The sequence below is a fragment of the Lutzomyia longipalpis genome, chromosome 1, assembly GCF_024334085.1.
Source record: "Lutzomyia longipalpis isolate SR_M1_2022 chromosome 1, ASM2433408v1".
Classification (NCBI taxonomy): Eukaryota; Metazoa; Arthropoda; class Insecta; order Diptera; family Psychodidae; genus Lutzomyia; species Lutzomyia longipalpis.
In genome coordinates, this window is record NC_074707.1 from 46604854 (window position 1) to 46628202 (window position 23349).

Sequence of the window (23349 nt, forward strand, 5' to 3'; positions counted from 1 at the left end):
AATCTAACCCCCATGATTGATTTTTTAAATTTATTTTTAATTAATTTTCTTTTGGCTTTTTGTTTCAATGACAAATTTACTTTTCAAGCCAAAAATGCAATTTTAATAAAATATTAAGTAAAAGCATTTTAAGAGGAAGAATGATGCATAATTAATTGCAAAAACTCCACAATTTGTTGTAAATAGCTCGCTTTGTCTTAAAAGTTACACTCAAAAAAAATCCAGAAATTTATTTCTTGAATTTATAATTTTTAATTTTTTTTTAAATAATTTCTTTAGAATTTTTTTCTATGCAAAAATTGTTTATCGTAAGTTCTTTATTTTTAATAAAATTTGTGAAGAAATTTTGTTGATCAGTGTGTAAGGCACAAGGGGTATTATTTATCTGATTGGGGAATAAATCCAAATATTTCCGAAGATCCGAAATACTTTCATTCAGATAAAAGCTTTTTGCTTAGAAGTAAAGTACTTTTTTCAGGCTTAAAGTTAAAACTTTTTAGATTTTAATTAGACATTTTAATGCTTAGATTTACTACACTTTAAGCCTTAATATAGTACTTCTTCAGCTCTCCTTTTTTAATCTGAACCTTTAGAGACTATGTACATAAAACCGAATAACTCATTTTAGGTTTTAGAATTTTTAAAGTTTTTCTTTCTTATTCTGAACCTCTGAATAGGGAAAATTTTTATGCCTAAATTTAGTATTTTTATGCTTAGATTTACTACCTAAATGCTTTGGTTTACTTCCTTTTTAATCTTTTATTTCTTAATCTGAATCTTTATGAGATTAGGATTATCTACTGAATATTTAGATTTTTTGGCGAATAATCTGAATATTTTTATTCAGATAAATACCCCTTGGTGAAGTACTTCGCTGATTAATTAGCTTCTTCCGCTTCTTCCTTAGGCCCAAAAGTATTTTTAAAAAATTCTCTACTTTGCAATAAGAAAGAAATTATGGCGAAAACATTAAATAATCAAGATTCTCCTCATAATTCCATCACTTTGATCCATTGCAAAGGTTAAATTGTCAATTTTAATCCCATTACAATTTTTTCTTTCTTAATTTAAAAAGCTCACTGGCTATTTTCTCTGAGTGCACGTGCAACGAATACATCACAGTGACGATTTTCTCTGGTGCGCGTGATTTAAGCACTTGCAAATACTACGCGAGAGGTGCACAATTTCTTGGCAAAATATCTGTGCATTTTTTGTTGGGACGGAGACTTCTTGGCTTGCACCGCAAGAAAATGACTTATGGCCTTTATTTGGGGACTCTAACCGGTCTGGTGGCTCCTCTTCTCTCCTCCCAGAAAAAGAAACTTCTTCTTCACAACGACGATGGAATTCTTGGGAGAAAAATAATCCTCACTGGCAGTGATAGATAGCGCGCATTTTGAATTTATTTTCGACCCAATATAGAGAATCCATTTGATGGATTAGATTTCAAATTAAATTCCCTCATTTTGGAGGTTTTTTTATTAATTCCATTTTAATCTATTTTGAATGATGAATGGAAAACAATTTCCATTTAGGGACTTTTGGGGCCATTAATCTCCGTATGTGTGTGACCTCTCTGTGTGTTTGTGTGTGTAAAAAAGGTACAATGTGATGCATTCCAGGTGTGGGAGTGCAAAAGCTCTGCACGTAGTCAATTTGAGCCTCATCAAATGGCATAAATATCAGCCAAAACGTTGAGAGAATTATCGGACGGTGGCATTCCTCGCAAATGCCAAAAAATGCACGCTGGGGAATTTTTGACAAATCTCGAGCCGAAGGGGGTTGTGAAAAATCACCCACCAAAGCGCACACCACCCACCCCCGCACAACGCTTTGGGGTGGACTGCGATAAAAGGCAAAATAATAACTACGAAAAAAACAAGAGCCATGTTCTGCTGATGTTTTGCGTTCAATGCACCGCCATAGCTACAAAAATTCCCCAAAATCTGAGGGGTGTGGGGGTGAAATAAATAGCCCTCATTTGTGGTAATTTAATATCTCACAGAAAAATAATTAACAAATTAGCTATAGCACAAAAAAAACCTACAGAGAGGGTGCACGATACATTCGATACACGCGTTTTTTTCAGCTCAAATAGCCCGCCACTCTTGGAAAAATTTTCACCCCGCAATAAAAAGCAATTTACATTTTTTAGCACCAAATTTTTCATTGGAGATTTTTTTTGTGGCCCCCAGGAGGGCACATTAAAAATGCACATTTGCAGATTATATGCATTATCACTCGGTGTGAATGTTATGTTACATATTTTTTCAAAGATGAGGGATTTGGGGGTTTTATTTTATATTTTTTCGGGGGGTGAAAAAACATCCAAATGCAAAAAAGAGCGGACAATTAATGTATGATGTTGAAAATTGAGGGGAAATTAGATAATAAAGTTAATTTATTTGATTTTTTAAAAAATATATTTATACTAAGCATTAATTAAGGAAAAATTATATTTTTATTTAAATTCAATCTGAAAATTCATTTTCTTTCTATTTGTATTTAGAAAAATATTTTCTGCTCTTTTAAAAATTCTTTCTGTAACTCTAAAAAGTTTTCAAGGTTCTAAAAGAAAATTCAAATTCATTAAAAGAACTTAGAATTATTCAACTAAACCCCGTTTTTTCGTATATTGTTTCAATGCCTTGTTCTTGGCGTCTTTTATTCCTCTCTCACCCCAAGCATTGCCACCCTCTGGGAGCTGCCGCAGTTGAAATTAACATGAGCATTCTTTGAAAAGTTGGAAAGCCCAAAACCACCCCACACTGACGGGGGGTGGTTGTGAGAACTGTCTTGGAAGGGGGTTTGAGGGGAAATTTATGGGTGGCCACAGAAGAGAAAGAAACAAACAATGGTAAAGAATTTTCTGCAACTTTGACTCATTTCACATCTAAATTGAATAATTTGTGCAATTTTTCACCCAACTTCCTTTTGCTCCTCTTCTGTTATCTCTCTCTCTCTCTCTTTTCCCTTTAATTAACGTCTCACCCTCATTTTCTCTCGCTCTCTTGGTGGAGGATTTTCCGCATAGAGGCTTTGGAGGAAGTTCCCATGGTGCTGTGGAGATTCTGCATAAAGTTTTCACAAAGCTCCCCCACGGAAAAGCTCCCTCGTGGCCCTTTGGGAAAGTTGTGTGTAAATTCATAAGCTCTCGGACTTGCATCGTGTTGGGATAATTAGCAGAGGACACCCCGTAGATCAATTAACAGGCAATGCATTCATTTGTCAATACATAAATTTTCAATGGGGGTTGGGCAGCAGCATAGCCCACCATCCGCCCGGTGCAAAACCCCTTTTGGAATATGCACGTGGCGATTGGATTCGATGGTACTCTTGCCCCGTATGTCGTACCCATCGCCAAGAGGTCCCTTCTACATCCCTTCCTCCCTTGCCCCCTCAGGATAAATGGCAGCCAGGATATTTATGTTGCACAAGGACAATACTATCTCTCTCCATGTAATTCACTCCGAGACACAATGTTACATAAACACACCATGACTTTGCATTATGTTGGCAATCAAAGTTTTAGGTGTGGGGGCCTCGAATCAAATTTAAGCTCCTATAGAACGCACCACATCTTTAATTGGATAACGTACCCTCAGGGGAGTTTGGAAGAGATCGAAAAGATTGCTTGCTCAGGAGAGAGGAGGTCAATTTCGCAAAAGGCTGATAAGCTCAAGACGGTGGGTTACTCTAGTTCCGTGGATTTGACTTGAGGTGCTGCTACGCAATGCTGTTATGATTCTGCTATAAATTCTGTAAGTTTTTTTTTCTCTAATTAAAGAAAAATTAATTAGAAGAAAGAAAACTGAGATAGACTTAAAGGCTAGTAATTGTAGGCTAGAAGTAGGAGATAGGTTCCTTAACCAACAAAACATCCATTCTGGCCATATTTTATGGAAGACAGCCGGTTACCTCCCATTAAGTAGTAGGCCACACCCTCTGACCAAAACCAACTCTGAACCAATAAGTTTCCTTCATTATTTGGTCAAGCGTGGTCCATCTGGATGTAAAAACTTCTAACAGATGTCGCTGTTGTCAAGCTCTTGGACTGCTATCACTTCACTTTTCGGTTGATCCTTAAACTTTAAGATTTTCTTTCCAAATTGTTGGAGACTTGCTAAAGCTTGCGTTAAAACCGTGAATAAATATGAACAGAAGTCTTAGTTTTTTTCTGGGTTAAACTTTTAAGTAAGGATGACGTTTTAAAGAACTTTTCAAAAGTTTAAAAGTTTAGATTTTTTAGATTTTAAAGAACAGAATAAATTTTCCTTTTTTCAGAATTTTTAAACGGTTTTAAAAGATATATAATTAGGATTCTTTTTTCGTCATTCTTGTGCAGATCTTTGTAAAATCTTTACTTGATAATTTGCATAAAATACCTAAAATTAAGAATTAAGAAAACAATAAAAATTAAATTTATCAAAATCAGAAGAACTTCTTCAGGCTCATTTCTCAGGAACGTTTAATTTCAATCCTTCAAATGGCAGAACAATTCAATGGTAAATTCTTGCTCTTGAGGAATTTTCCAGCTCTCAAAGGAAATAGAAAATATTCTCTGATCTTCCAGCTCTCTTGATTCATCTCTCAACAATCTTATAAAGTTTCTCTAGCTCTTAAATCGTTTAGATCTCCAGCTTAATCAGAACTCAATTAATTCTTCATATAAAAATTGCAACAAAATTTAAAGGCTCACCCAACATATTAAATTCATACAGGCTTCCCTGCAACTGTGAAGAACTATCTCGCATTGAAAGAACTTTAGAATAAATCTTTAAGTCTTCCTTGACAAATTCCACTGCAATTCCTCAAGTCTCCCTTTTTTGGGGAAGAAAATTAAGCACTTCCCAGAGCTTTCACAGAGTCGCGACGAAGCTTTATATTTAAATTTAATTCCGGGTTTCCCTTGTTTTTCTATATGGAAGAATGGGGCCAGGAAGAACGTGCAGGGCGTATGCAAAAGAGGCGGGTGGAGGAATGTTGGCAAATGCAATGGGGGAAGAGGGAGAGAGAGAGAGCTGGAAACCAATGTCTGCAGTGTCCAAATGTCCGATTCTACTTGCGGACACTTAGTTCTGGCATCGATTGGAGTGTGTACAAGAGGATAGATGGGCTGGGTGGGTGACCAAGTGTCTCCACACCATGCTTTTGGGGGAGGAAGGGGATGTGGGTTTACAAAGAGTAACGAATTAGGGTGTGCTACTAATAAACCAGACAAGTTTATGTATGCAAAACCACCCTCAAAATCATCCCCCACTCCCTCCCCTCATTCCACCCTGCATGTCCACCACTTGCTCATGGCCTCCCCGTTAGCCCCCTTTTCTTCACCCTGTGCGGGGTGCGCTACAAGTGAAAATGGCACAGGGTGGAGAATTGAGAAATGGGGGTGGTTTTCAGTACACATACAGTTTGGGGGGAGAGCTTCCCTGGGAAAACTTATAGCATTCTCATTTTATGCATGAATGTACATTGGTTTATTTACAATGCTGCCTCCTCGTGGACGCATGCATGGGGAATTTGTGAGAGTGAGATGGGGCAAATTGCGAGGGAAGAACTTCATTGTTTTGCAATTTTGCAACCCTTCCTTGTGACCTTTTTCGCCTCCAACAAACACTTTACTACACACAGTCTCAGCTGAGATTTGTCTACGCAAAAATGGATGAGGCTGTTAAATTGTTTTTTTTTTATTTCTACAATTTAGAAGTCTCTCAAGTGGGACAACTTTATTATGTTGTTTTTTTTAAGAATTTAAGAAAATAGGGGAGGATTGTCTTAATCGAACTGTGAAAGTTTTTTTTTTAAATATTGTTTTTTAAAAGGAAAATTTTTCTTTTCATTCCGCAGAAATCTCTCTGTAGCTATTTATAACCCTTCTGTAAGTTACAAAACTTTAAAAATATTTCAAAATTTGATGTAAATAATTAATTCTTTAGTACTAATTTAGTACACTTTGTAAATTCTCAAAATCAGCTCAACATTCAAACATTTTTAAATGAAACCTGAAGAATTAAAGCAATAATTTATTTGCTGAATAAAAAAAATTGAACAAACTATGAGTTTTAATTTTAGTACACAATTTTTTTTACTAAAGGGACTATTCCTAAAATGTAGCCAATATTTCTTCCAATCAAGAACAATTTCAGTCTTTTGCATTCATTTCCAACAAATTAAAAAAATTGAAAATTTCAAGTATAAAAGATATTTTTAGTACATGATGTATTTTTAGTACAGAAACTGATTTCAATTGAACTCAAATGTATTTCATTTATTTTTAATCGTATGATTTTCTTTTAGAAAGATTATAAAACGGAACTTTTAAATTTCAAACTAAAATAGTTTTGTACTAAAATTCTTTCATTTATTTAAAGCTCAACCATTTCATAGACATTTCTGTAGAATAGTTCCCACGTAGATGGAGCGCCTCAAGAACATTTTTCCCAACTTTTCTCCTTCTTGAGGTCTACCTTTAGGGTCTACCCGTACAATTAATTCCAAAACCATGTGAATTATTAAATAATTTAATATTAAAATTCATCCAAAATGTAATTTACTTTGCAACGAGGGGCCATGTAGCTCCCCCTTTCTTTCTGTGCAACCTCCCTCCGCTACGGAGCTCTCCTTAGAGAGGAAAACTAATAAAATGAGCATCGCGACAAAACATGGGCAGCGTCAGGTGTGTTTATATGCGCGCGCCTCCTTATGGTAAATTTATTTATTACCTTATTGTGTAATTTGGATGATTTATTGGGCAATGAGAATGAAGAACACTCTGTGCAATAAAATTATTTATAAAGTGACTTCCATGCCTTGTGTACACAGTTAATTTTGCTACACACACCGTCTGCGCTCCACCTCTTTTTGACACTTTCCTTCGCCCCCATCTCTTCTTTTGGCTCCGGCAACACGTTTATATGATTAAAATTATTAATTGAGATTAACTCTGCATTAATCTCCGACTCATTCCAACCGCATCCTTCTCCCCCCACACACGGCTCTTCTTCTTCGTGATTAATTGGATGTTTTCCATGTGATTTCACCTTTCTTTTGCCTTGCCTTTATTTTTTTTTATCATTGTTGTAACTAACACACACTTCTTACACGTCTTCGTTTTTTTTCTTCCTCTCATTCCAGGTAAGAGATACTCAGAATCTCTTGCGGGCTCATTGCTTCCAGACTGGATAGGTAAGTTGCTTTTTTGTTATTACTTTTTATTTTTTATAATTTATTTTGTGTTACAACCTTTATGTGTTAATTTAATTATTTTCAATTTTTTTGTGCCCAAGGAGCTATTTTTTCTTAATATTTCATGTGAAAGAAAGAAAAAAAATTCATTCCATAAATCGCTTGAAGAAATTACAAGAAATTTTTAGCCTAATGAGTTGAAGCGTAGCGAGTTGAGCAAAAAATCTCGAGTTCGAAACTCGCTACAAACAGTTTTTTTTTTACAAAAAGATTTCTTTTTAATTAGTTCCGAAGAATTAAAATAAATAAACAAGGAAATCTTGAAAAGAAAACATTGCTCCTTGGGACGATTATTCACATTTATTTGTCACTTTAAGCCGTCAGTATTGCCAATCTCTAATCTTTAGACTTTCGTTTGAGGTAAAATAAGAATTTTTCTCTTCTTCCACTTCACTACACACATGTGGGAATTTCTTTTATCCTTTAAAAGGAATAAATGAACCCATCTCTGTGTCTTCCTAAGCATGCGGCAGGGAAGAATGAGAAAAAGATAATTTTCCCAATCGACTGAAAGTGTTGAAGATTCAATGCTGTTACGGCTTATTGAATGTTATGCATTTAATTTCTCTCGAAAATGAATTATTTATCATTCCTATTCTGTTCTGGGTGAGAAAACATTTTGAAAAACCCTGAGTTTCCTCACCTCTTCGTTAATTTCTCTTTTTTTCCTTAAATTTTTTTTTCGTTTCAACTTTTTGTTTCTTTGTTGTGATTAATTGGAAAAAGAAAAATCAATTATGCCAAAAAATCCACCCACACAGCGTTTGAAAAGGAATTCCGCGCAAAGAGGTAAACTTCAAATTATTTTCTGAATATTCGTGTCTTAAAAAATTCTATACAGAAGCTTTTTTTCTTCTTCTTTTTATTTTTCTTACTTTTGGGAAGGAATGAGGGGTTTGTGACTAAATTCTGTATGGCTGAAGCCATGTGCATGATTCACGACAGAAGAATCCTCTCCAAGGAGGCTTTTATTTTGGGGAAAATTATATAGATGAAAGAAAATGTACATAGGTTCCTCCCCCCACAAAGCTTTGAGGTAATACTGAAAAAAATGTGACTCTATCAAAAGCAAAAATCTAAAAGAACGTACGAAGGAATAAAAAAAATCACTCGCTATAAATCTTACAGACCTCAAAGGCATGCCGCTCTTATTCTCTCAAGTGTTGACTCTATGTTTAAAGAGGTTTGCATATAAACAAACAATAACAGTAATTTCCATTTTGATCGCAATCTGACGGCTATTTGGAGGCGCATGGCCACGAGAGATCAGCAATGTGAGGGGTTAATTTTAGAGCCCCTCAAAGAAAAATTTTCTTCAGCGATATTGGTCAAGAAATCGGGTCAAACCTCGCTCCATTTTGCCAATTTTGCAATTTTCTCCAAGAAAACTGGAAAAGAAAATTCCCGCACTGGAACAACATACAAAAGAAAACACGCGGAAGACGACCCAAAGAGGCAAAGACCAAAGAAGAACTCGCATTTTTGTTTATTTGTGTATCTACAGGCGCCACTCAACTTGTTTAATTGTTTCAATTTTGGGGCTGATTAATTCACAACTTGTGTGTCTGCATTCGATTACAATGTAAACAAACACGATGGAGGAATACATGAATAAAAAAAACTTCCTCCATTGTTTATTTATATATTCCTCCGCATCAATTGGAATTGATTGTTTTGGAGGAAGAAAAAGAATGTGTGTGAATATTTTCCTTAATTGCTTTCACTCATTTGCCCCCCATTTGTCATATTTCCCTTCGCAGAGGAAATTTGGTCAGGAAGTTTGGCGACATTAATTGCTTCCCAAGCACCCCTCTTGGTTTGCTTTATATGTTATTAAAAAAAATGATTAGATTGTTGTATAAAACAGATGTTCTGAGTGGTTGAAATGTTCTAATTTGATCAGGCTTATCGTTCATCTAAATAAGCAGTTTGTCCTGCTTGTAGAGATCATTCATCTTTTATAACGATCGTTATTTTTAAAATATTGCGCTCATTCTGTTATGACAGCTTTTATTTTGACAAATTAATGGGAAATTTTTAAAATATTAATGTACTTTAAAGACATTTTTTCAAAAAATCTGTTTCAAATTTTTTCATTCAGAATTTTAAAAGAATTTGAATTTTAACAGATAATTTTAGACATTTTGCCTTTACCAATTTTGTTTTAAAACATCACAAACTTTCTTTAAAAATTAGAATTTTGTCATAAATTCATAAATTGATGTAAAATTTGTCAAAAATTATAAGATTATCAAATTTTTCCGTCAGTTTTTTGTCACGTCATGAGAAACATTTGACAATCTTCATTTAATTAATAGTCCTTTTAAGGATTTGTTAATTTATTTTGTTAAGTCCTTCTGTCAAATAATATTTTAAACAGCACGTTTATAAAAGAAACTCCAACGAATATTTACCCTTAAAGCCACCTTAAGAAAAAATCTGAACGATCACTACAGAAAATTTTCACACGAGAACGATCACGAAGATCACTCAAAAAAAAAATATCTCAAGGAATTTATATTCTGAAGCACTGCAGCAATTATGCGGTTTGGAAGAAAGTATGGTGAGATCGCCCTGAAGAGGCCAATTTAAAAATAAACCGCGCATCTCCAGCTCTTTTGACGGGGCGGGGGGCTCCAGTGTCCAAATTTATACACAAATCCAATTTGGAATTTTCACCGTGTGTGTATACAAATAATATCGAGGGACGAGGTGCGGGGGGAGACACAGGAGGGTACCAAAAAAAAAAGAGAAGACTCCAAGCTAAACACGTCAACACCTAATTGCTATTCAGCGTGGATTCTTGGGACGCGACGAACGACACTTCTCCCCACCAAAGAATTTTCGGGTATTCCTCCGTGACCTCTGGGGCGCAGCTGGAGGAGGAATTTTCCGGGTGTGACAGCATTGCGGGGAGGAGTTTTCCCGGAAGTTTCTCTGTACACATTGCAAATGAACGTGGAAATTTGCTCAATGTGATTGGAAAATTATTTGCGATAGTTTAATCCTTTGAAAGCTCCCATAAAGGAAATATAGCTTTGATGAGGTTTTAATTAATTTAATTTGAATTAATAAAAAAAAAATTCTTTTCAATTTCTTGAGGTTCAATTCTCATTAAGAAATCCTTCTTAAAACTTATTAAAATCTTTAAGATTTTATCTATAATTCAAACAATTCAGAGAAATCATCGTGGGAGGGAATGAGAGAGCAATAGGAAAGGTGTGTACGTGACAAAATATATCCAATGCCTTACGTGGAGCTTTTGTCATCGAAAAAAAGACTTTCAACATTTGCCCCCGGAGCGTCCTCATTAGAAATTTGTCGCCAAATATCACCGCAGTCCCCGAATTTAAATTTCAATATGCAATCATCAAAAACTCTTGCTTTTTTGGAGAAGTTCACTCACACACAAAAAATTCCATCTTGTGGAGAATACAAAGTTTGAAATTTCAGGGGGAGAGTTTCACTCTTTGGAAATCACATTCGCTAATTGCATAAGAAATTTAATGTTTGATTTATTGGTCGAGAGGGGGAGTGAATTCATTTTTAGGCATGGTGGTTCCATTAAGAAATTGGAGGCTTCCCTCCATCCTCCAAAAAGAAAAAACTGGAGGCCTCTACGCACTTGAGATATTCAATATCGGGGCGGAATATTGACTTCTAATTTCACATGAATGTATACATATAACGTGGATGGCTCGAACCAAACCACAATTTATCGGGCGATGCTGTCTCTGGAGAAATTGGATTTGCCGCCACTTTTTTTCCATTCATCTCCGAGACCCTATCAATTTGTCAGTGGAGCTCGAAATTGAATTTACGACCATCTCTGGGAAGAGATAAATTTCACTTTTGGGAGATTTTTCTTTTAAGGGGGTGGTTGGGTGTGTGGGAGCTCTGTGAATTGCACATTTTGTCTCAAAATGCTTTTCAAGGAACTGAATTCGTTTAAATCGTTTAAATTTTGTGAAGTTTTTTTAAGGGAAAATTTCATTTATAGCGTTGAGTTTTGATGAATAGAAAGGAAATTTTGTACTTCTGATTATTGCCACTAAGAGATAAATTTGCACTGAGGTGTGAAAATGACAAATGAGCGAAATTGTTGAAGTTTTCTGCAAGAGTTTTCATTAAAAATAATTATTTATTTTTGTAGTCATGGAAATTTTCCAAAGAACCAAAAATTAAAACAAAATTAGAATAATTTTATATGATTTTAATTTCCGGATTTTTCGTCGGATCGGTATAGTTTGAGATTAAAACACCAGAGTTTTCATATCAGAGCTTTCGGCTTTACATAAAGCCTTTTAAAGTAGGTGTGATTTAAATTTTTTTCGTATCTCAATGAATTAACTCATAATTAACCAATTATTTCGTAGAAAATTTTAAAAAAAAATTTTTTAATCGAAAATTTCTTTAAACTCTTTAATGATTATTTAAAAATTTCCTTAATTCTTCAGTATTTTGCACTATGTTTAAAAAACAAATCTTTAATGTTTTGCAATTTAAAGCTTCAATGTTTGCCATCAGCGCCCACTATTGACGTTATACTCAACTACCACATTTCCTTTCTGTAAATTAAAACACAACGCTGAAATAAGTTTTTCTTTTAAAATTTAGCATTTTCTTTCATTTAAAATTAAAAATTAAATCATTTTTTATTTTTACTAGCTGGAAAATAAGCTAGAGCCTTTCAATATTTTCTAAGCAATTTTTCACATACAATTTCTGTGTCAAATATTGCTCTTTTTTTGTACGAAAATTGCCTTCAAATAATTTTCCTTTCTAAACCCGGGGGAAAAAAATAACATGTTTCATGTGAAAAATCTCCCCAATTTTCGGTGGAAAATTGCCGTAGAGGGGTGGGGTGTGGGGAAATGCAGACGAGAATTGAGGAATTTATTTGAGACAAGCACAAGAGTGGAGGCGAGAAGTGCAAAACTTTAGAAGCCATTGAAATGGAGTAATGTCACCACATGTTCCAGACATATTGGCTAAAATTAAATTTTATGAACGACACCACCAACATTTTGCAATGTTGGAGAAGATGTGTGTTTTCTCCTGATGAATTTCCACCAGCCACATGGAAAATTCTCTGACATCATTCCTTGTACATTGTGCACATAATTTTCGATATAGAAAGCGACCAAAGTTGCCAGTGACGAAGCTTTGCCGGAAGAACATTGAAGCGAGGAGGGGGGAGGGTTGAAGAACATTCAATTTTTTCTAACACATTCCACCAATTTATATGCAAATTCTTCCGGTGTGTTGCCCACCCACCTTTTTTCCCACCATTTTTGCCCGCCGTGTGTCGTGTGCATGTCCATCGTCGGGATCCACTGAAGTTTTGCTGGCTGCAGAAGAGTGGCATAAATTGTATTTAGTCAACAATTACCACATTCATGTTGTGAATTTTTAATCAACGCTCAATTGGCGTTTTGCCGTTTGATTTGTTGTGTGGCACGTGCACAGCAAAGGGTTGTTTTTTTTTTGCAACAATACCTGCGACTCTCTGCTATGTGTTTGATGCTAAAATGTGGGTGAAAGCTCTCTCTCTCTACAATGTAATGTGGGAGCTTTTTTATTTTATTTATTTTTTTGGCAACACATAGGTATCAAAAAGTTGGCAGAGGTAGATTTATGGGGCGATTTGGAGGTATTCAAATTAAAATTGAGTTGATTCTGTTGCAAAGCATTATGTGGGACAATAAATTCGGGGGTTGAAATATCATGCGGCTGTGTGTGTGTGCTTCTCGCCCCAAAATGTGGGTGCCACGCCCTTGTACCCGGGGGTTTCTGTGGCTGCGGGGTTGCCTCTGGCCCCACCGTGTGATTTATTGTTGACACAGAGAAATCCCAAACGAAAAATCGATATCAAGTAGTTTTCAAATGGCCACATTTCACGATTTCCCAGGGAGATTCCCACAAACAACCACCCCCACACAACACTGGGAAAAATAAAAACAACCCCCATCCACCCCTCACTGTACAAAACCACCTACTCTCTCCCCTGCCCCCATTCACCACCCTATCAAATCAATTCTCTCCTCTAAAATCGTGTGATGGGAAATTCGTGAGAATATCGCAATTGAATTTGTCTTTTTTTGGGTTTTTGCTCTTTTCACCATTCTTTTTTGTATTATTTGCGATTCTTTTATAAGCAAAACAACTTCATTTTGTCTTTCACGAAGAACATTTTCATGAGTCAATTCATGCCAATGAAAATGCTGAAGACTTCCCTTTTTTTCATGAGCTTTCCCATGGAAATGAATGAAAACCCTCCCGCCTCATGCAAACATTGTTTTCCATCGTTCTCCGCCTTTTTTTTGCCCTCAACCCACACACACGGCAAAAAAGGTTTTTCTGCAGCAAGAATATGTAAATGGGGTAAGAAATTTCCTTTGCATGAAAATATGTTTCTATTGAAAATTCTTCAGTGGGTGGAAGAAGAAAAAAAAAAGAGCAGCAAGAAGAGCATAGAGTGTGATGGATCATGTGCTTTATTGGATTTTTGGAGTTTTAATATATTTTGTTGAAGCTTTAAGCTTGAAGGAATGAAAATTTAACTAAAATGAATTATTTAAGAAAATTTAAATTAATTAATTGAAGAAAATTTAGAAGAAAATGAGATAAGATTGTACTAAATAAGAGAATTTCATTTGATTCTTAAGAAGATTTGAATAATTAATAAAATATTTTGCCTAATTTTTATTGAAGCAGTAAACGTTGTATAGCCCACTGAATTGAGCAATATTTGAGCAAATATTGACTTGAATATTTGGGTTAAATTTTACTTCAATCCTTGATTAAAACGGAAGCAATTATTAGAAAAATATTATGTTAATTGTGCCAAGTATTGCATGAAATTTGAAAATATAAAGAAAGTTTTTAATTCTCAATAATAGAAATAAAAATATTGAGTAATTATTGGGCAAATATTGCTCAATAATTATTCAATAAAAAATCAAAGCATTTTCTAATTAAATTCAAAAGAGAAATTCAAGAACTTTCATTGAATGAATTAATAAAAAATCGTTAATTCTCCAACAATTCCTTAAATCAAATCTCAAAAAATAATTATAAAAAATTAAAACTCCTTCGTTGAAGCACCTTAACCACACCATGGCGTTCATTTGGAATGAAATCTAACTATAGAAGCGAATGAGTTGGATGGAGAAACAGTGCAAGAAGCAGAAAAAAGCGACAGAAAGCACAAAAAATAAACGTCTCCACGATAAATCCCGGAGAAAGAACGTTCTCAGTTGACTCCTTCTGTGTCTTTTCGAGCTTAGATGTTATTGTTGCGTGAGAAGATAGCGTAAAGCACTTGCAAGTCGATTTATTTACTTCAATATCACTACCGATTGGCTGGCACGGCGTGGCATCGGAAATAGTTTGCTATCATTTTCTTCTATTTCAGATGAGATAGATTCCGCTTTCGTGAGAGATCCAAGGGCATCGATGGCACTGAAATAATTGATTAAAAATTTCGTAAAGAACTTCCTGTCGATGGGGTGGGGGTAGTGGGGGTGGGGGAGTATGTTTATCCCATTTGAGAGTGGTTGGGGGAGCTCCACGGATTTTTTTTCGGGTAGAAGTGTGTCGTTTTTGGGGGCATACGTGTGCGCATGATTTTCCAACGGAAAACGGGGGTAAGAATGGAACGAATAAAAGAAATTTACTGTGGAGGGATCAATAAATTTATCTGTGAGATATAGAGCAAGTCTTACAGATTGTACATCCACAACGCGAGAATCCAACTTTATGGGGTGGATTCTTCACAAATAGAACCTCAGCACAAATAATAAGGAGGTGGCCCGAGGGGGGCAAAATATTGTGTAGCAAACTCCAAGGGAGGAAATTTATTTCGCTTTCACAACTGCTGAATCCCTAATCCCAAATCCCCATACCCCCTCACTCCAACCCCTAAGGGGGAAGCTTTCGGGGAGCTTTTGCACAACCCGGAAAGTGTGGAAAAAAATACGAGGATTTGCCCCCCAGTGCTGGGGGAGGAGAAAAGAAAAAAAAATAGAATGGAAAAATTGAAGTGAAAGGGCAAGTTAAGGGCGATGTTCTCACAATTAAAAGATGCTCTCTCATTGGAGATTTATTTTTTGCCTCTTAAAAAGAAAATCTGTCACTTATTTTTGATAAAGAATGTGATGCATGATGGGCTTGGCAATGACTCTTTTGGAGGCGCAAAGAATATCAATTTTATTATCTCATGAACTGAGCAACAAAATTATGAGTTCAAAGTGTTGGAGATTGAAATATTCTTTCGATTAAATTAATAAGAAGAAAATTTTTGTTCTGGAGGTTTATTAAAACATTTTTCTTGGAATATTCTTGAATAAGAATCCTTTTATTAATTATTAAAAAATTATTTTAAAAAAAAATTATTTTAAAATTTTTTAAAAGGAAATTATTTTATTGCACATGTAAACATTTTTATAAAGCCAGAAAAAATTATTCTTAGTCAGAAGAATATTCTATTGATTATTTAGAACAATTTACTTACAAAAAGCTCAATTTTCTGGCAAAAAATTGAGTCTTGTAATGATTAGAATCAAGAAAAGAACTTTTAAATATTTTTTTTCTCATTTTGAAAATTTTTCTTGACAGAATGCACAGTTTTCTGACTGAAAGATGAGTTCTGTAACCACTAGAACCAAGTAAAGAATTTTTAAAAGCTCAAAAACTCAGAAAATTGAGCCCGAAGCTTAATTAAAGTTGACCAAAAGTTGAGTCGAGACAAAAAATCTTTAATATTTTTCTAGAATTAAAACAAATTTTAAAATTAAGACAAAAGATAATAATTCTAAGCACACACATCTATAAAGATTATTTTAAAGAAAAGAAAATTCACAGAAAAGCTCTACAAACAAAGTCCCACAGTGTAATTTACAACCATTTTCCCAACACTAAAACGAACATTCCATCGTATCTCTATCTAGAGTTGTAGCAACTCTAGCAATAGAGCCACATTGGCTGAGAGGGAAAATTTGTGGAAAAGAGATGAAAAGCTCAATGAATAGCAATGTATGTACTCCATGTTCAATCAGTTGACAGTTTTATGGAGTTTATTTTCACTTTTGACTAACTTTTGTGTGAGTTTTCACTACATGAAGAAAATCCCGTCGGTAGAGCTAAATTCATTTTATATATTTCTCCGAGTTGAAGACTCTTTTGTTGGCGTTAAAAATAACCATCAATTCCCAAGATGGGGAAGACAACAATTTTTCGACACTTCTTGTGAATGTTCTGGGGCTTCGTGATTCTTATCTCTGGACCGCATAATCACATTTTATGCATCACAAAATCTCACATGAAACACCAACCAACAACTCATCATCTTTTAGCTGCAATATGATGGAGCCTTCGAGCAAATTTCCACGCACTTCTTTTTTGCACCGAGAGAGGAGAGAGAAGTTGTAGCCAAAATTGCCCATTCACGTGTTTTGGCGGTTGTTTTGCAATTTATATGTACCCCCACATATGTTGCACTTATGCGCATGCTCGCAGCCGGCACTTGTTTCCTTAATGTTGGCACATCCATTAAAATTTTGCCATCTTCATGAATCACCTCGCGAATGGCGTCGGGAATGGCTTTCACGCGCGTCTCTATCGTTTCACACACTCTGCCTGCAACGCGTCCCTTACGCATGGGGACGTCGTGCACGCACCCCCGCACACATCGCGATTACTTTGGGTCCGCAAACCTACGCGTTGGTAGTGAAATGTGGCTAAAAGGAAGAAACATCCGAAAGTCATCCATCGAACCGTCTCAGAGGTAAAAGGCCGCGTGTGTGTGTGTGTTAGTGGCAAAATAATGACGCAATAATGGCTGCGTGGTGTCGGGTATGTTTCGGCCTTAGATATTTTGGCCATTCGGCCTAGCGGGGTGGTGACTCTTCAGCTCGAGAGAGTGTGAAAAATGGTGGGGCTTCATCTTTGGCGGAACGCGCCTCTAATAAATCTCACAAGCCCCGAAACTCATCTCATGCAACCAGCTCCAACATTTGCTCCAACTTCTATCCAACAAAAGAACTTCAACCTAAAAAAAAAACTATGCGGCTGAGAATGGTGGAGAACCTAGCTATATAGGGCTCTATGGGGGTGAACTTCATCCCTCTTAACCTACTTCATAGGGGCTGCTTTTTGATTATGGGTAAAGGGGTCAGAGCTATGATGCATTGCTGGTTCATTTTCCTACATGAATTACGAGGCAATTGTGCTTCCAGTCTTTGGACTTTCAGTGGTGTGTGCCTTACTGCTGTGAGGTTCAAGGAAATTTGGGTCTCTAGGTGAGATTGCGAGTATATAATTAGATGATATGATAGGTAATATTAAAGAGAATAAATCTTAATGAATTTAAGGAAAAATAAAGCTTAAAGCTTTAGTTTGAAGTTTTATTTCTTTCTAAATCTATTTCTTTTTTTATTATTCTTGTGAATGAAAATTTAATAAATAAAGTTTTAATTAAACTAAAAATAAAAATTAAATAGATACATAACAAGCTATATATTTTTCCCGAATAATTTTTAATCATATATACACTTTAGTATAAATTCTTTAATAAATTGTTTAATATTTGACTAATGAACGATCAAAGAGAGTAAATAAGAAAATTTTTTAATTACTTAACTTAAAAACCTAACTTAAAAAATGGCTTGATCTAAAAATGTAAAGACTTAAAAACTTAAGCCTGTCTTAAGAAACAGAATTAGGCCATTTCTTAAGTTAAGCCTAACTAGTTTAGTTCAGCTTGATTTAACCTTAAAAGGAAAACTCGAGCCTAGCCTAAAAACAATTAGCGCTTCCTTAAAACCTTTGAAATGACTTTAAAAAATTTAAGCATTGCATTAAAATGGTAGTCTAGCTCAAAAGAGTTAAACCTAGTTTAGAAAAACTTCATCTTTAAGACGATTGAGCCGGGGTTACTAGTCATGATTTTCATTCAACAATTATTCTTTATACAATTTTAAAGAAAATAAAACAAACATAAAATCAAGAATAAATCTTAATTATTACTTTTAATCATGTTTAAAATTATTGAACAAAGAAATAATACAAAGCTCATCTTTAATAAAATTCCAGGCTAAATGAATTGAAGCTTAAATTAAGCTTTTGTTAGGGAATCAAACTATATAATTAAATAATTAAAAAATAATCTATTCTTCTCACAAATTCAATTCAAAAGCAAATTTATGCATTAATTTCATTAATTTTCCACCTGTTTCTCTTTTTTTCTTGCCCACACATACACACCTTTCTTTCGCAAATTTGCCAAATATATTGACCTAAACACGCGTGAGCATAAATGTATAAAGAAGCATAAAAGAATATATAATTTTCGCCAAAGAACAGACACGTTTTGTAAATTTCTATTGAGTTATAAAATTAATAAGAAGCCCCACGAAGAGTGTTTATTTAGTAAGTTTATTGGGTGGAAGCTCCACCCTCCCCGAGAAAGCTCTCATAAAAGCTCAAAGGTATAAGATGATGGGATTTACAGGGGAGCCCCGGTGGGTCATAAGTGTGTGCATAAATTAAAAATTAACCAACTCAAGTACTATTAGTGGCAACAAAAGAGCAGTGTTTGCAATTTACTGTTTAATAATAGGCCTTTATTGGGGCTTTTATTGCAATTTTATAGCATGGGCGTCTTTTCACTTGTGCGCCTCATTCATCCACGTGAAATTTATATGGAAGTGAAGTGCGATAATAACAAGCTCATTTGAGTCCAGTCACTCCAACTGCCCCCATAAAGCAAGTGTCCATGGAGGGAGGGCTGCGGTGTGACGCCCCGTGCTTCTTTCCAACATTGCCCGGCATCCCAGCATCCACAGCACGGAGCAATAAGGCTGGTGCCCTCTTCGGGAAACATCCATCCACACACACCGTATGTGGAGACGCTGGAGCCGCACTCGAGTTCAGCGGCTGCGGATGGATAAATTATGTACAAAAGCGCAATACGCGCAAGATAAATCTGCTGCACGTTTTATCGTAAAACATTTTGCTTCTTTATATTTAACCAATCAGTTTGGTGGGTTTTTGCCGCTCTGACCGCGGAGCAGGTTTGAAGTCTCAATTTTCTTTTGCCCGTAAGTGGATGGAGGAATTTTTGAGCTGCAGCACATTGCCTGAAAATTCCTCCATGGGCTCTCTCTCTGTGTATCCTCTTTTGCCCCCCTTTTGCTTGATCGGCAACCGTCTTCCACCGGAGTTTGGTATTAATACATCAAAAGATGCCCACAAGATCTCCGACATGTCTCCCCGCCAAACCATCTCATTAAGCGATCTCTTTTGCCCCCCTATGCCTACCTATACCTGACAGCCCACGTCAGCAGGAAACGCTCCCATTCTCGGGTGCAGCAGCAGCACATTTTGGTGGTGGAACTCTTCAACCTCCTCTCGCAGTGCAAATCTCAGCGAGAGTCGCTGTGCAAATGGCGATGTGGAGTGCATGATAATTTTCCCTTCTTGTACACATAAATGGGGAGAGATGAACAGGAGGCTTCCAACTGATTGACGTTGAGAAAAAAAAGAAGAAGAACAAACCATGCTGGGATTGAGTTGATGAGATAGGGAATTGTAAATGCTGTTGAACTCAACATGCCCTTAAAGGGAGTTAAGGCTGAGGAGATCTTTTGGGAATATCTTTGGCATTATCTGCAAAAGTCAACATCTGAATTCTTAATTTTTGTCCAAGATTGAGAATTTATTTTGTTTGTTTCCCTTTTTGAACCAAAAAGAAATCTCAAAGAAAAATCTGACTGAATGAGATTTTATCGTATAAAAGCTTTTTAAGCTTTTAAGAAACTTTCAAGGGTGTTGATTTATATATTTTATTAGAAAATTTAGATAAAAAAAAATACAAATTAATTCTTAAGACAAATAATTTATAAAAAGAAAGTCTTTTAGCGGATACTTGAGAAATATTTTTCGAATATTTTAGTATTCAGCAGATCCTTGACAAAATTATGGCAAAGGCCCCGCGAAAAAAAAATTTGTGCGGAAAACTTGGAAAATTTATTTTTTGGAGACAAAATATTCGGAAAAATCTGAGTATATTCGGTGTTTTTTATGTAAATTTTTACAGGGAAATGTTTGTCTACAGAATGTGAATAAGATTTAATGACCGTAATTGTTGATGTGAAGGAAAATCGTTGGAAAAGCGGTAGGAAAAAGGGGGCAGGAAAAACGCAACTTTTTCTGCATTCAGCGACGTTTCGAATAATTTGTTTAACAATCTTAGTAATCCAACTGTGTAAAATTTATATGTTCCTAGACCCTGAGGATGAATACAAATTATTCGAAACGTCGCTGAATGCAGAATGCGTTTTTCTTGCCTCCTTCTCCCGATCGCTATTCCGACGATTTTTCTTCACATCTACAGAATATTTTGAATTTTTATGCGAATATTTCTCAATATTAGCGAATATTCTAAGTATTTCTGGGTAATTTTTAATAAATCCAATATTCATTATTTGGATAAATCCCTTTCGATTATTTAAAATAAAATTCTAATCAAAAGTTCGTTAAAAAAAATTTATAAAAAAAAGATCTGATTTGAAAAAAATCTTTCTTAGGAGCTTTTCTTGATTTTTTGCTGAGCCATCACGATATTCATTGTCCTAGTCTCCCCTAAAACTATTTAGAATAGAATTTAAAACAATTTTTATTAAACAAACATTGCTCCTCTATGGAAAAGAATTTTTAATTATCATTTTAATTTGCCACAAATTCAGTTCAATTGGCGCACTTTGTATTTACACACAGGACAAACCCCATCATTAGCGATTTAATTAAATTAAAATGCACTGAATGCTCGCTAAACTCTCAGTTTTGCACCAAAGCCTTCTTGCACAACTTAATGACCACTCTTTGAGCCCACATCTTTCCTTTGCAATCTCCTCTCTTCTGGTTCACAGTACACTGATCAAATGATTCCTCTCACCTTGTACGCGTCTAAATGTTTTTCTTTCCCTCCTTGCATTCCTTTCCCACTCTAAACCCTATTATTTTCTACCCCATGGCTGCCATACGAAGCCCAACCCATGGAGGTACACACCTATTCCTTGCATTAATACACAAACAACAACGGAAAAAAATCACAAACCGTCAATTTTTGAGGGAAAAATGTGTTCATTTGGAATTTTAGTTTTCAGTGCATTTCTCAATGTTGCGCGCTAAAGTCCTTCGCATTCCTTTTTACCGGTCTTGTGCGAAAAAGAAACCTTCCCCATAGAGTGTCTTCATTTTATTGCTCATTTTTTTCGTTGTCGAGAAAGTTGAAGGGCTGTCATAATTTTTATTGCGATTTTTTTGTGCAAAGTTTTACAAGTAAAGGGCCAGAAAAAAACCTCCGAGGAACAAATGGAAGAGAAAGTTAAGGGTTGCATTGCGTACCTTCTGGGAAGAAACTTTCTATGGCGTATGACGCGCAAAAAAGGAGAAAAGGTAAATCATAAATTTCATAAATTTCTGAAAAAAAAACTTCCAACATGCGTGGGATGTTTTTTTTTCGGCGAAAGCGTGCAAAACTCATTGTTGGGGTTGGTTTTTTTTGCGCAAGAGGGAAAAGGTTTATTTTTCTTACGAAATTTCTTGTTTCGGAGACTTTCTCTTTTTGTTTCTACGAGAGAGAGAAAGAGCCCAAAAATGGCTGAGAAGAATCAACCTGAAATACTTTAGCAATTACTCGCAGTAAGAACCTTTAAATCCTCTTTCGATAACTCCCAATTAAAAATGGCAAAAAATTCAAATTAGCCTTCATTATTATATACCTTTAAGTGGGCATCCGTGTTCAATTAGTGCCGGGATTTTTCTTATCTCCTAACGAAGATTTTTCTTCCATTCCCCGGCTGAAAATGATAAATTTCTGCAGATTTCTGTTCCCCTCTGGAGCGGGGAATAATAAAAAAAACGAGAACACAGCAAAACCATCTCTTGCTGGCCACAAATTTCACCCAACAATTGGCTAATTAGTTCGAATAACTAATGATCAACCTGCCACACATATAGCAATCAATAGGCCCCCTGACATTTTTTTTTTCGTGAATTCAAACCAACCAATCCAGCCGACAAATTAGCCATTTCGACAACTAAATTAAATTATCTCAGAATTATTTATCATGGCGCGGTAACGTCCCAAATGTGGCAAAAAAGGTGATTATGCGGGGGTAATTTGCGATTGAAAATTTATTCACAAATAAACTTTTTACTTGTGGGAGGGGGGGGGGGGGCTAAATAAATAACATTGTGAACACATTTCCGCCTCATCAAAGTCCGCCGTGCTTTATGCAATCCCCAGTTGAGTCCCCGCATGGCCCCAAATCCCTCCACGCAATACATTTGTCTTCCATTTTCGGGGAGAATATTTATTCACATATGGTGTGTGGAAGGTATAGTGAAGACGTGAACCGACTGATTCTTCGCGATAGCACCTGGAAAAAATCTCAATCAATTCTCCAACACGATCACTTGCCGCGAGCGCGCATGTGTGTGTGTGAGTATCAATAAGAGAACCCAAAGAATCAGAAGAAAAGAGATCTCTTAACTAAGAATATAATCAATTCTGACCATCTGGAGTGATTAGAAAATTTATTCTTTGGTTAATAGAAATATCTTTAATTGAAATCTTTAACCTTGCGGGGACTTGCAAAGGAAAATGTATAAAATATTTTGTAAAATATCCGAGGGGTGTTTAACTTAAAAGATCTTAATGAAATTCTCTGCTTTACTTCTTGTAAAAATATGATGTTTCATCGATTATTTGTGTTTCAAAGATCACAAGAAAATTTAATAATTTTCAAAATAAATTAATATTTTTTTAGAACATGTACTAAACCGAGTTTTTAGCATTGTTGAAATAGAAAAAAACTAGTTTAAACAGAAAAAACTAAACAAAATTCTAACTTTCAAATTATTATTTAAAAAAAAAACATTTTTTATCACTTTAGTACAAATTATTAAATTTTAGAACATAATTCTTTTGCAAATATGACAGATTTATGAATCAGTTTTTTTTGTCTTATATTTTTTGAGAAACATTTGAAAATTTAGATAATACAATTATTTTCTACAAAAAACAATAATTTTAGT

General features: G+C 35.2%; 1 protein-coding gene across 2 annotated transcripts in view; it reads left to right on the forward strand.

Annotated features, from left to right (window-relative positions):
- The window catches only part of LOC129787859 (homeotic protein ultrabithorax-like), a 124312-nt gene that overhangs the window by 33126 nt on the left and 67837 nt on the right, over positions 1-23349 (forward strand). The window contains exon 2 of one of the 2 annotated variants that reach the window (XM_055823680.1): positions 7135-7185. The exons of the other annotated variant lie outside the window; for it this stretch is intronic. Coding sequence (XP_055679655.1) covers positions 7135-7185 — 51 coding nt within the window. The remainder of the gene's footprint in view (positions 1-7134; positions 7186-23349) is intronic. 2 annotated transcript variants of the gene reach the window in all.